Genomic DNA, 15,068 nt, shown 5'->3' on the forward strand with positions numbered 1-15,068 from the left:
CGTTTATTCAATCTGCACAAAATGGCTAGCCTAGTGCCTGGCACATTGCATGGACTTAATATTTGTTGAGTGAATATCCAGTTCCTGACCTTGGGGAGCTGAAGGAGGGGCTTCCTCCGGAGCAGTGACTAGTGGGAATGGATGGCGGTAGAAAGAAAGGCTTTTTACCAATTGAGAACACAAATGGAGTTGCAGAATTTCAACGTAAGAATTAGCCCCTTCTGAGCCGCATATCTCTGTGTTCCTTTGATAGAGGATTTCAGGGCCCTAGTCCACTTAAGAGCTGCTCTGCCTCTGAATGAAGACTTCCTCCACATGACTGAGCTGAGTCGTGTCTCTTCTTTGTCCCCATCATTTTGTCCTAGAGCAGGGATGGGCAACCTTTTTGTGAGTGCGTGCCAAAACCAGCAAAATCTCTGACTCAAAATTCTTCTGCGTGCCAACCCTAATTTTTTGAGAACATGTTACGCCTACTTGATATCTCTTAAGGTGTACGTATGTGAAGAACCTTGAGGAAATAATAAAATTCATTCGAGCAACAAAAACACAGTATATGATAATGAAAAATACATTTATTTTTTAATGTATACATGTACACTGATAGTCCGACAGAAAACTTTATGACTCCGTTTGATATTATCAGTGGGACTTTTGCTGCTGCATCACTGATGACAGAGATTTTACATCAGGTTTATATTTCGTGACCTTCAGAGATATGCACGAGCTACTACTTTCATCCGTCAGGCTACTCCTATTACGAGATTAACAAAATTCATCACTGAGAACAAAGATTCACAAGCGTACGTGGATGAAAACATGGAGAGTAATGCTGTTGCAAAGTTTTTTAAACAGAAAAACTTTTCTGGAATGGCATTCCAAGTCCTCAATAGTTCGTTTTCGACACTTCTCTCTGGTACTCCTGTCTCTAATCACTTTTTTTCAATGTTTTCCAAGTCAACTCTAAGGTCGATAAATTTCTGCTTCCAAATTGAGCTACTCTGAATTTCAATCAACTGCATTTCAAAGTCAACCATGTCTATGGTCTTTAAGATAACTTGTTATGTAAAATTATTTCTTTATCTAAGATGCACCTACACTGAATTTATCTGAAAAATAAAAACGTCGATATTAAGAAAAAAATTGTAAATGGAAGATTATAAGAGAGGGTTTCGCGTGCCAGCAAAAGTTACTGGTGTGTCATGTTTGGCACGTGTGCCAGGGGTTGCCCACCCCTGTCCTAGAGCTATCCTTGAAGTCATCTTTGCTGGCCAGTGTCCCATTTCTGGCAAGCCTTTTCTTAGCTTTCCAAGGAGGAGCCAATTGGAAAGTGGAAGAGAGAGGGAAAGAGGGAAATATCGATTTGAGAGAAACACATCAATTGGTTGCCTCCTGCATGCGCCCCCGACCAGGGCCCAGGCTGAGGAGGAGCCTGCAACTGAGGCAAGTCCAGAATCAAACCCGGGACTCTTCAGTCCACAGGCTAATGCTCTATCCACTGAGCCAATCAGGCTAGGGCGATAAACTCATTCTTGCTCATGATGCCAATGTGAGGCTTCCTTCCTTTTTGAAGGCAACTTCTGAAGACAAGATATTTTACCCAAAAGAGAGAATTTCCCAACCTGGGCAAAAATAAAAAAATAAATGCTGAGAATCCTAGAATGTAGATTTCTCTTAGAATCAGTGGCTGGTGGAAGGGAATTTGAAGAAGTAACTTCCTATCTGAAGTGGAGTTTCTCTCTGTAACATCCCCACCAAGTGGTCATCTTGTCTACTGCCAGTTCATATGATTTTCCAGGTCATGATAGCTTGGCAAACTAGAAAGCTCTGCTCTAGAAAAAGCTTGCTTGTGGCATTTGTTCTTCCTGTCCCGTTTGGAGTCACTCAGACCACATCTAGTCCTTATTTCTTTCAGATATCTAAAGATTATTGTTACGTTTTACCTTCTGCAGACTAATGGTCCTAGACCAGGGGTGGGCAAACTTTTTGACTCAAGGGCCACAATGGGTTCTTTTTTTTTTTTAAAAGAATATCTGGTTTATTGGGAAAAAATTCATAATAAAAACTGTAATTGCTTATCCTGCAATTTACAAAATAATAATTCGATATATCAAATGAATTGGTTTTTGTTATGTAAATACAAATGGTAAAAAAAATAATAACCCATGTGATATATCATATATTTCCCATTCAGAGATCTCATATCCCTGAATTCTCCTGTTGCATGCTTTATACCAGATATTTTAAATCAGCTTATCAAAGAAGACCAGGTTTTTTACTATATTTAAGTTTTTACTTACAGTTACAATCTATCAGAAGCTGTGTCTATATGAGTAGAGCCTGCTCAACTGACATGAGAAATTCAAGTCATTTCTTCTCCCAAGGTTGTTTTAATGTTTCTTTTGTGCTAGGAATGGCCTTCCTAATGCTTTGTTGCACAACCTGATCATGCCTGTCAGTCACAATGACTTAGACCCAGCCCATCTTTCAACGCAATCTAATCTGATCTTTAACTTATAGACACAAAACAGTACAGATTAACATATCATTTTCCCACACCCCACCCCTACAAACCATTTTTAAAGAGAAAATTTCATCTTAGCATTTCCTTGCATAGAAGACCTTACTACTGCAACAGGTTTTGGTCATGAAAGAATACTTTCGTAAATGACATATCAAGTTAATGTGAAGCTTAGCAAAAGATCCATTACTCAGGATGTGAATTAGAAATTTTCACAAATGATATGCATTTAGGAAACTCTTTTGCCTTCCTTAACTAGCTGAAGGCTGGAAAAATATTTATTTTTTTACATTTCTTTTAGAATATTTGGTCCCTGACAATTTTTTACCAATATTTCCCTCTTCTTTTCCCTTAATAGATCTAGTTTAATCCGGGACAGACAGACACTTGATCAGATTACTTAAATCTTTTAAGTCTTCTTATTTTTACCTTATAAAATGGTAAATTTCATATTCATATTCTTTTACAAATGCGGTATAAATTATATGGACAGATATTAAGAAAATATTGGCATATTACAGGTAATTCGTTAAAAGAAGTAAGTTTTGTTTCACTCTATAAAATATATATAAAAGACGAATATGAAGCTATTAACACCATTTAAGAAATAGTTTCTTGAAAATTGTTTTAGCACTTTGACTAGTCTAATGATATGAACAGTGCCCTGCTCCCCTCCCTGCCAAATAGGTTCAAAGTATTCTGGGAAAAACAGTTTCTTTTTCTGGAATCCATCCTGGCAGCAGGAATCCGTCCCCACCTTAGGCGGAGGAGTAGAAGTACCGGGGCTTGGCATTGCCCAGGAGGTCGTCTTCGTAGTTGGGGAGGCAGCAGAAGAAGAAGGAACAGCCTATCAGGATAATCGTGGCCGCCCACCCGAAGCCGTAGGCCCAGTTATAGATGTAATTGACAGCGGGGTTGAGATGAAGGGTGAAGGTCTGGGTGTACTTCACGGGGTAAATTACCAGGGAGATGATCTGGAACACAGCCGCCAGGGCCAGGAGGCCTCCGATCACTCTCAGGAAGACGAGCATTTGGGGTCCGCAGAGGGCAAAGAAGGAGAGGATGAAGCAGATGACCAGGATGATGAAGCCACAGAAGAGCGTGGCAGCGGCTGCCCTTCCCCATGCGTATTCCATGAGGCTCTGGCAGCCATCCGCCTCGGGCCCGCTGCCGCCGCCCTCGTGGAAGCATCGCCACCACAGCGAGGACGTCTGGATGTGGTCGCTGGACTGCAGCCAGCCGCGGCCAGCCAGCGCGATGTTGTCAAAGGCGATGGCGCTGAGCAGGAGCAGGGGCAGGATCCACCTGCAGCGCTCGCAGGCAGGCCGCAGCGCAGCATCTCCACGGCGGGGCGCGAAGGAGAGGGGCGCGCGGGGCTCGGGAGCTGCGGAGAGTGGCCCGGGAGCCGGCCGAGGGACAAAAGGGACGAGGCGGCGCCCGGCCCCCCACAATGGGTTCTTAAACTGGACCGGAGGGCCGGAACAAAAGCATGGATGGAGTGTTTGTGTGAACTAATATAAATTCAAAGTAAACATCATTACGTAAAAGGGTACGGTCTTTTTTTTTTTTAATTTTATTCATTTCAAACGGGCCAGATCCGGCCCGCGGGCCGTAGTTTGCCCATGGCTGTCCTAGACTCTCTGAGTTGCCCCATATGTACAGTAAAATGTGGTCCCTCTGGTGCCAAGTGCCTGAAACAGTCACATTTTTAAGAGTTCAAACATTTTAAAAATCATGTTGTTGCAGTAACTAAAGAATATGTTGTTGTGATGAGTGTAGCATGGTGATGGCATAATCCACCAAGTAGAGAATGACCATGTCTTGATGTCACGGTGACCTAAACTTTAAGATACGAACAGGGCGGTACAGGTCATAACAGATAATCTCAGGGATATCAGGGTGGTTTTTCTGGTAACACAAGTTTTATTATGTTTTTCAAGATTTGAGGTGATAACTAATATTTTAAATGTTAAATAGTAATTGTGTAAATATGACATATGTCATTCTCTATTTCATAGAAGGGGGGTTGGCAGGGAGGGAACCAGGAGAAAATAACCAGAAGTTAGGGTTGGATCAAGTTGTTTTACTGTCATTGAAATGTTGGAAGGAAAATATGTCTAAACTCCATCATTATCAGGTGGAGTCAGATTCCAAATAGATCAGATCTCATTTATTGCACAAAGCGTTTAAAAAAATCCTTCATGTGGCTGAAAAAGAGGTTCTATATAAGGTAACCTCACAGAGTGATGTGATCACAGATCCCTAACTGGGCAGGTCTTGGTGGATAGTCACTCCTGAGGCATATACTGTTTTGGAGAAAGGAGCCCTGTCCATTGATTTTGTGCATCTAGATTAACACATCTTTGAACTAAGAGGGCACATAATCTTGTTAACTATCCTGTAACCCAATCTCCACCTCACTGTCTTCCAACTTCATGTAATCTTTCTTACGTTCCCTCCTTGTTTCCAAATGGATAAAAGAAACTGCAAACTTATTCTTGAGAGCATTTGAGATCTTGCTTAACAGCAACTGCCATCAATTTGGGCTCAGATAAACTCAAAAAAATTCTCTACAGATTTGGACATTTTTACATCACAGCAGCCTGGCCTTCTTAAAATGAGATCCAATTACTTATATCTCCCCTAGAGAGGTAGGGTCCAGAGGGAGCATGGTATTTTCAGTACAATATTATCCTATACTAGAGGCCCGGTGCACAAATATTTGTGCACTCAGATGGGTCCCTCAGCCCGGCCTGTGCCCTCTCGCAGTCTGGCTGCTGGCACCAGTTTTCCTCTGGTGCCCGGAACCCAGGCCTTCACTCTTCGCCGGGAGGAGCCAGCGTGGCGGGCGAGGGGCTTAGCTTTTTTTTTTTTTTTTTTTTCCGAGGAGAACATGGGGTCCGTTTATTGGGGGCTCAGTCAAAGGGGGGGCTGGCTAGGGTGGAGTAGGGCAGCAGCTTGTCTGGCCCCCGAGAAACCTAACTTGAGTCCAGGGCTTCGTCTGCTTCGAAGCCAAAGTCTTCCTCCACCTTTATCTGCACGGGGGCCAGCTCCGGAGTCAGTGGGACTCCCGCCCGGCGTCCTTCCCGTGGCGCTCGCTGCCTCTTCTGCCCGCTGGGCCCCTTGCCAGGGGACGGGCTGCTGGCTTCTGCAGGCGCTGGCGTCCTCCTGGGCGGGGACAGCCCCTCTTTCTTCGGAGGCTCATTCTCGGCATTGCCTGGGGTGGGGCTGTCTGTGCCCTGGCTGCCCTCGTCCTCCAGTAAGATGGTGAACTGGCTGGCCTGGTAGTCGTCGCCATAGGAGTCCAGCACCCTCATGAGGAACTTCCACTCCTGCTGGAGTCTCCGTGTTATCCTCTGTACCTGATGGAGCCTGTTCAGGACCTGCTCGTTCACCTGCTCAATCTCCCTGCAGCGCCGACCCAGCGCCTGGTACTTCCTGCGATTGAGTTCCCGTTGGTGCCACCGCTGGCCTCGGGCTGCCTCCTCCTCTTTGTCTCGCTCCTGGAGGCTGGAGCTGCCCAGACCCCCAGACATGAACTCCACTTCGGTCTCAAGCTCGTTTTTCAGGATGTGACCATCAAACAGCGGAGGCAGCACCAGCTCTGAGCCAGGAGGTGCTGAGAACTCCTCAAAGCCCACGGCTGCCATGGTCCCCTCTCTCTGCTCCAGCTCCATTTCTCCCCGGCTCCCGGTGCAGAACTTCCAACCTTGCAAACCTCTAGGTTAAAGTGGCTCGCAAAACAACACGCCCCATCTGATTCCACAGCCAGGCACCTGGGCCCTGGCCACTAAGCCTCCTGGGAGTTGTAGTTCTCTATTTCCGGCTCGCCTCCCTCGCCCCACCCCCACCCCGAGTCCCTGCTGAAAGGCCCTACTCGCTGGTCTAACACCACTGCCAGGCGTCTGAGTTGCTTCCGTCTTTATTCCGTCCTGACCCGACACCGAGCTGTCTGACCACGGAGACTCTCCGCTTGGGAGCCAGGTCCTCTCCGCGGGCCCCGGGGGTGTGGCAGAGGCCGGCGCGGCTGTCTTCCCTCTTTGCTCTTAGCTCACCACACCCGCCTTCACTCACTGCTCCTGGGACTACATATGCAAATTAACCGCCATCTTTCTTGGCTGTTAATTTGCATATCACCATGATTAGCCAATGGGAAGTGTAGTGAAGGTACAGTCAATTACCCTTTTGTCTTTTATTAGATAGGATAATAAAAGCCCAATATGCTAAGTGTCCAGTCGTCCAGTTGGCCGTTCAATCAAAGCATAATATGCTAATGATATGCTAAGGCTGCCCAACTGCTTGGTATGATGTCCACTGACCACCAGGAGGCAGATGCTCCAACTGGTAGGTTAGCTTGCTCCTGGGGTCCAGCCGATTGGGACTGAGCGAGACGGGCTGGACAAGCCCTGGAGCCCTCCTGTGATCCCTCCCTGCCTGGCCAACCTCCCATATCCTTCCCCGGCCCCGATCATGTACTGGTGGGGTTCCTTGGCCTGGCCTGCACCCTCTCGCAATCTGGGACCCATCGGGGGATGTTGGAAAGCTGGTTTCAGCCCAATGGTGGAATGACTGGTCACTATGATGCGCACTGACCACCAGGGGGCAGACACTCAATGTGGGACCTGCCCCCTGTTGGTTAGTGCTGTGGGAGCGACGCTCAGTCAGAAACTGGGCTCATGGCTGGCAAGCAGAGCGGTGGTGGCCTAAGTCATCAGTCAGACATCCCCCAAGGGCTCCTGGACTGTGAAAGGGTACAGGCCAGGCTGAGGGACCCCCACCCCCTCTGCACGAATTTCGTGCACTGTGTCTCTAGTATTATACATTTGTTTCTATCCCTTTCTCTTCTCAGCACTGACCACAGCAAGGGACAATAACCACAACAAGAATGAAAAGGTTAAATCCACACACACATCTTTCTTTAAATTCAATAAGTATGTTTAAATCCAGATATAAGGTAATTCTCTAAGGAGGTTTATAATTTCAATAAAAAAAATTTAAATATTGTTCTAGCTGGTTTGGCTCAGTGGACTGGCCTGTGGACTGAAGGGTCCCAGGTTCGACTCCAGTCAAGGGCACTTGCCTGGGTTGCAGGCTAGATCCCCAACAGGGGGCATGCAGGAGGCAGCCAACCAATGATTCTCTCTCATCAGAGATGTTTCTAACTCTCTCTCCCTCTCCCTACCTCTCTCTGAAATGAATAAAAATATATTTGTAAAAAACATTTAAATGTTCATCTACAACCCTGATGGCTTTATGTAGACATAAATAAATGACCTGAATACTCACAAGTCTTTGGTTTTCTGGGGCTTTTCTTCTCTCTCATAATGTTACCAGAGAGGGGACCCAGCCAGGTACAGGTCTGCCTAGGGCCAGCCAGTAGAGAGTGGGTGCTTGACTTGGTGCAGGAAAGATTTCACAACACAAGTCCAGGTGATTGTGAGAGTATGTTTATTAAAGTTGGAAACAGTGAGACAAGGAAGGGCTTAGGACAGAAGAAGCAACAAGAGAGAGAGAGATGGGGTTAGGGGGTTCTGCTTTGGCTCTCCAGAAACATTATAGGAAAGAAGTGAGCCAAGGTGGGGCTGCTGTCAGCTCACTGGAGAGTCAGAGAAAAGGGTGCCTTAGAGACAGGTTCAGGGGGTTAGCCTGGGACGAGCTGCTGTTGCCCATTGCTCCCTTGGTTGCAAGTCTTGTGAGGTCCCTTAGAGTTTAGGAGATGCTTGCTTATGGGGGCAGAAGAAGGAGGAGGAAAAGGTGTGGATGTGCTCCTGGAAGGGAGAGTGAGCACTGGATCCTTGTCTTGAGGCTTTTAATGGCTAGAGTTTAGGCGAGGGCTTAGGGGTGGATCTCAATAGCATATTCATCAGCTTTATGCTGATGCATCAAAATGAGATTTATTCCCCTGACTTCATAGTCCTTGGGTGTGGTTGGCACAAATGGTACTACAGTGGAACCTCGATTCTCAAACTTAATTCTTCTGGAAGGCTGTTTGAGAAGTGATTTGTTCAAAAACTGAGTCATTTTTTCCCATTAGAAATAATTTAAGTTGAATTAATTCATTCCAGACACCCAAATGATTCCGTTTTAACCTTTCTTATACACTGAGTGGCCAAATTATTATGAACACCTGACGTTTGTAGGCAAATTAGCTATAATTTCATACTGAAGTTGCTTGAGGGCCAGACCATTATAAATAGGGAAGCAGGTTGTTTACCACGACAGTAGAAGTGATTTTTTTCTGAAGATATGGGTAAACAACATAATTTAACAGCCTTTGAGTGTGGGAGATATATATATACATACACACACACACATACTCAGTGCAAATATATATATTTGCACTGAGTGGCCAGATTATTATGACCACCCCATTAGTACTTCATTGGGCCACCTTTTGTTTTGCCTTCAATACTGCGGCGATTCTTCTTGGCATTGACTCCATGAGATGTTGAAAGGTGATGCGAGGAATCTGACGCTGTACCTGATGAATAGCACTGTCCAGTTCTGTGAGATCTGATGGTTGTGGAACCAGCTGCCTAATGGCTCTTTTAACTTTGTCCCACAAATGCTCAATTGGATTGAGATCTGGTGATTGTGGGGGCCACCTAAGCAAGGTAAAGTCTCCCTCATGTTCTTGAAACCACTCCTGCACAATCCGAGCATCGTGGCATGGCGCATTGTCTTGTTGGAAGAAGCCATCTCCATTGGGATACGCCATCAACATGATAGGATGAAGTTGATCAGCAACGATACTTAGGAATGTTGTGCTATTCAGACGTTGTTCCACACGAATTAAAGGGCCCAAATCATGCCAGGAAAACATGCCCCAAACCATAACATTGCCCCCACCAGCTTGAAGGGTTGTACTCATGCATGTGGGATGCATGCTTTCATGCTGTTTCTGCCCAATTCTCACTCTGCCATCTGCATGATGCAACTGGTAATGTGATTCATCGGACCACATGAGTTTTTTCTAATGTTCGACTGTCCAATCCTTGTGTTCCTGTGAGAATTGGAGACTGAAGCATCCATCTTATATAAAAACTGCTGTTTGAAATTTTAAACCTGCATTTTGGCTTCTGTAAATGCTTGCTGGCTTAAATAATAAGAAAAACAAGACTACTCCCATTTCAGAGAGGCCATTAAACCTTCTCCAGACAGAAGTTATCAGTGCTGGCGTCAGGCCAAGCCTTTGGTTGAGGTCTCAAAGCCCCAGCACATAGGGCCCTTTAAGAACTTGCAAAGGAAACCAGAAAACCCCATATATGGGAGACAAAGAGGGTAAAAAGGTATAAATACAGGAAACTTCCTATGTGACGGAGCCCAGAATTTGAGAGACATTTTCCTCTGGGCCCACGAGTAATAATAATAATAATAATAATAATAAATGTAACTCCATCTCTCTAAGTGTTGCTTGGTTCTTCTCTGGTTTTATGTAACAAAACAATGGCAAAACAGTTTACAACCCTTTAGTACAGCGGTTCTCAACCTGTGGGTCGCAACCCCTTTGGGGGTCGATCGACCCTTTCACAGGGGTCGCCTAAGACCATCGGAAAACACATATATAATTACATATTGTTTTTGTGATTAATCACTATGCTTTAATTATGTTCAATTTGTAACAATGAAATTGGGGGTCACCACAACATGAGGAACTGCATTAGGAAGGTTGAGAACCATCTTCCCTAACCAAGGATACTTAAAAATAAGCGATTTACACTTATCCCCCCTCCTTCATCAGGGGATAAATAGCTTCAATCACTACTCAGGGAGATAAATCACAAAAATCCCACTAGTGCCATTTGTGCCAACCACACCCAAGGACTATTAAGTCAGCAGAATGAATCTCATCTTGGTGCATCAGCATAAAGCTGATGAAGTTCTATTGAGACTCTCCCCTAAGTCCTCCCCTAAAATTCCTGCCTTTAGGAAACAGATAACCCTCCAGGCAAAGACCCAGCACAGGCTCTCTCTGGAGCACCCAGGCCTTTCTTCCCTCTTAGGCTTGCATCTCTACTTTTCTCTCCTAAAGTCTAAGGGTCCCTAAGAGACTTGCAACCAGGGGAGCAATGGACAGTGGCAGGTCATCAGGCTAATCCCTTGCACCTGTCTCCAAGGCTCCTTTTTTCTGACTTTTTGGTGAGCCAGCCCCACCATGGCTCACTTCTTTCCTATAACATTTCAAGAGAGCCAAAGCAGAGCACAGCCTAGCTCTCTCCCGTTGCTGCTTCTATCTGAGGCCCTTCCTTTAACAAAACTATCCTTTACTATCCCCAACTTTAACAAACATACTCTCAATCACCTGGACCTGTGTCGTGAAATATTTCTTGCACAAAATCAGTAACACACACACACTACCAGATGGCCTGAGGCAGACCTACTTCCAGTCCACTCTCTTGCCAGTGACATTCTCACCAATAGTGGGGTAATAATGGATACCTTGTATTGATTATAAAGATAACCTATTTAAATGGTGGCATATCAGAGTTTTCAATGACAGTCATTATCACAAGAATTATTTTGGTCTCAATGAAAAATCCTGCAATGTAATTCTTTCAGCTTCTATCCCTTCTTCTGGGGACTACAAATTGAGAAGTAGGAACTGAAGGCAACCCATGCACGATTTGACATGGCTTCTCTCTGATAGCCATGACTCCCAGGCCGAAGGTTCACAGAAGGAGACACACTTGCATCTGTATTTCTAGAAGGGAGATTAAATCTAGGGTTAGTCTATTAGAAGACATTTCAAAATTTGGGTGTACAGCTGAATACCAAAAGTAAACTGCACTATAAGCCAGATGTTCCAGGAACTTCCTTTCTATTTTTTTTTTCCTGAAGGAAAATTCTAGTTCATAAAGACAACAATGAGCAGAAATTGCTGTCACAAAATTGTTCATCATTATTTAAAATGAGCCCATTTGAAAATAATCAAAGATGTGCACAGTGATTTATAGAGAAAGTTGTTCATTTCAGTGTTATTTATCATATGTAAAACATAGAAACATTCCAAATGGCTTAGCATAAAGGATTTGTTATATAAATTACAGTACTTTCATTTGATGGACTGCCATATGAACATTAAAAATCATGTTGTTGAAGAATATTTAATGACTTGAAAACGTGTTTGCAATATTTTCTAAGCAAGGAGAGCAGGTTGAAAAATAGATTTTGTAGTATGATCATATTTTATGTCATTATAACTCAGATATCAGCTGGAACTTTCTAAAACTTTGGGATTCAGATAAGATTAACTCAAATTTCCAAACCCATGGCCTGAGGACATCAAAGCTTTGCAAAGATTTCTTCAAGATCCTCGGGACACAGTTTCTTCTGCCTCTTGTCAGTCACCACTTCTGTCTCCCATTTTGAACTCAGTGTGAAACTCAACCTCTCTTTTCTGTTTGCAAAGCAAACTTAATAGCATCAAAATCAACTTTATCAAAGTTCCTCCTACCTTTCATGGTTTGGGGCAGGGGTAAAGAGATGGAGGAATGGAAGAAGCATAGTAAGGTAAATAGTGACCCCCAAAAGATATGTCCATGTCCTGACTCCATGAACCTATAAAGGTGACATTTTGGGGGAATAAAAGGGAGTCTTTGCAGATGTAATTAAGTTAAGAATCTCTAAATGAGGTCATCCTGGATTAGCATGGACCCTAAACCCAAGGATAGGTATCCTTATAAGAGATAAGAAAGAAGATAGAGGGAAGCATAAGGGAAAGGTCATGTGAAAATGGAAGCAGAAATTGGAGTTATGATGACACAACCAATGATGAACACCTGGAGCCACCAGAAGCTGGAAGAGGCAAGCAGAAGTCCTCTCCTAGAAACTTCAGAAGGAACATGGCCTTGACACACCCTAACGTCAGACTTCTGGCCTCCACAACTGTGAGAAAATAAATTTCTGTTGTTTAAACAACCAAGTTTGTGGTAATTTTGTTATGGCAGCCCCAGGAAACTAACGCAATCAATGAAGTGCATATAACAGTAAACAAACAAACAAACAAACACCTTGACTTACTAACAGGGCCCTTTATTTCCTCCCACTGCTGCCACTCTGGAGTTTGTCAACCTTACTGATGCTTCTTTGAGCTTTTTTTTTTTTTAATCCTCACCTGAGGATATGCTTTTATTGACTTTAGAGCAGTGGTTCTCAACCTTGGCTGCACATTAGAATCACCTGGGAATCTTTTTAAAATACTGATTTCTGGGCCTCATCCTCCAGAAATTCTGTTTCGTTGTTATGGGGTGGAGCCACAACATCAGTAACAAAGAAACAATTTCTGGAGGATGAGGCCCAGAAATCCGGCTTTTAAAAAGATTCCCAGGTGATTCTAATGTGCAGCCAAGGTTGAGAACCACTGCTTTAGAGAGAAAGGAAGGGAAAGGAGAAAGAGAGAGAGGGGGAGAGAAACATTGATGTCTGAGAGAAACATTGATTTGTTGCTTCCCACACATAACCCTGACTAGGGACCTGCAACTTGGGCATGAGCCCTGACCAGGAATCACACCTGTGACCCTTCAGTGCATGAGACGATGCTCCCAGCAACTGACCAGGGCTCTCACTCTCTCTCACACCGCTCCTCTTCTTCCTATTGTCCCATGAGCTGTAACCTTTCTTCCACCTATCCTGCAGAGCTATCAGCTCACAGCTCACTCCACTCCTATTCCCCAACTTACATGTTCCTAACTTACTTTACCCACAGCTTTCCCCATCTCAGCGAGGGCAACTTCATCCTTCTGAGAGCACAGCCTACAGGCACTGAACTCCCCTTGTCTCTGCTATTTGACTCAATCCACATCCAGTCCATCAAGAAATCTTGCGGACTCTACATTCAGAATATATTCACTACTTGACTACCCCACTGCTACTAACCTGGTCCAAGCTACCATCACCTCCTACCTAGATGGCAGTAAAAGTCCCCTAATAGGTCCTTCTGATTTCATCCTTGTCTCCCTACTGTCCATTCTCAACCTAGCACCAGAGAAATCCTTTTATAAACGTGTTATCACATCACCCATTTGCTAAAAACCTGGCAAAGGCTCCTCATATCGCCCAGAATAAAAGCCAAAAATCTTTAAATGGCTCCAAGTCTAGATGATCTGGCCCCTGTAGCTCTTAGACCACGTCTCAGACTTCTATCACCTCATTCACTTCTACCTGCTCTTCAGTCACATGGGGCACACACCTGCTCTAGCTTTTCCTTCTGCCTGGAATCCTCTTGTCTGCTTGACCAATTCCCTGGCCTCCTTTAATTCCCTACTCAAATGTCTTCTGCTCAATGCACCCCACCCCCTTTCTTTCCCCTTTAACATGCTCTACATTTTCCAATAAAAACGATCTAAGTAAAAAAACTCAAGGCAACAACAAGAAATTCCACAATCAATCAATCTACCTACCAAAAATGAACTAGTTGTCATAAAGGTGCTATTATATTTATGTGAACTGAAATATGAAGTCATATTTTTTTCTAACAGCTAATCATTAAATACAATTTGAAGCATAGAACTAAAAAAGAAAATTCAAATCCTTTGATCTGGCTGATTGATTTGACAATGTGGATTAGCTTGGTCAAGTATATGATAAATATTTTCCATAAGTTGCATGAGGTATAAACCTTTAGTTATGAAGTTGTTTGAAAATATATTTAAGATGCATGATAGCCCCGCCGGTTTGGCTCAGTGATTAGAGTGTCGGCCTGTGCATTAAAGGGTCTCAGGTTCGATTCCTAGTCAAGGGAAATACCTCAGTTGCAGATTCTATCCCTGGTCCCAGTCAGGGCATGTGTGGGAGGCAACCAATCTATGTGTCTTACTCATGTCAATGTTTCTCTCTCTCTCACCCTCCTCCCTTCTACTCTCTCTAAAAATTAAGGGGAAATAATATCTTCAGGTGAGGATTTTTTTTTTCAAGATACATGAGAATATTAAAGAATCTTAGCAAAAAATACTGCATTCACAATACTGTATTTGTATTGAAATTAACAATTTGATTGACTAAACTCTGAGTACATGTAGTTAAGCAAGATGCCTCTAAGTGAAAGAATAACAGCCATTCCACAGGGCCACCCCCCTGATAGAAAGGAAATCTTCCTACTGGTATTTCTTCTCTCTCTTCTTCCACATTCCCAAGGCTCTGTGGCCCACATTGTGTGTTTGGACCCCCAAACCCTCCCCTGCATCGCCCCAGTTCATGTCCTCTTACCTAAGGCTCTCTCTCAGTTTCATCTCATTCCACAGGACTTAAGGGAGTGGTGCAGGGATGAAGCTTTTTTGGAGCCTGGAGAGTTGAACAAAGAAGTGGTCTCAGATTGGATTGTCTAAGAGATGATCAAACCTTACAGAATGCCAAGATTAACTTGCTGACCCTCTGGGGTGTTACTCTAGTTAGAAGGCTATCAGAAAAACAGAGTGAAAGCCAAGGAATAGAAAAAGAGTGAATGAGTCCAAGAGGCTTTGCCAGGCAAAATTAAACTAATATGGGAGTAAAGGAAAAGAAGGGAGGCCAAAACCAGGTATTCCTGGAGATAAGGAATCCACTTCTGCGAATT

The 15,068-nt window shown here is 44.1% G+C and overlaps 1 protein-coding gene and 1 pseudogene across 1 annotated transcript; both read right to left on the reverse strand.

Annotated features, from left to right (window-relative positions):
* Window positions 1-2,041: 2,041 nt before the first annotated feature.
* LOC132217203 (p53 apoptosis effector related to PMP-22-like) lies at window positions 2,042-3,872 on the reverse strand (annotated as a pseudogene).
* Window positions 3,873-5,406: 1,534 nt separating this feature from the next.
* Window positions 5,407-6,442, reverse strand: LOC132216383 (TCF3 fusion partner-like). Its single transcript, XM_059665538.1, has one exon. It carries the CDS (start codon window positions 6,193-6,195, stop codon window positions 5,497-5,499), a length of 699 nt encoding a protein of 232 aa, XP_059521521.1. The 5' UTR covers window positions 6,196-6,442; the 3' UTR covers window positions 5,407-5,496.
* Window positions 6,443-15,068: the final 8,626 nt, after the last annotated feature.

Source organism: Myotis daubentonii, chromosome 15, assembly GCF_963259705.1.
Source record: "Myotis daubentonii chromosome 15, mMyoDau2.1, whole genome shotgun sequence".
NCBI classification, from domain to species: domain Eukaryota; kingdom Metazoa; phylum Chordata; class Mammalia; order Chiroptera; family Vespertilionidae; genus Myotis; species Myotis daubentonii.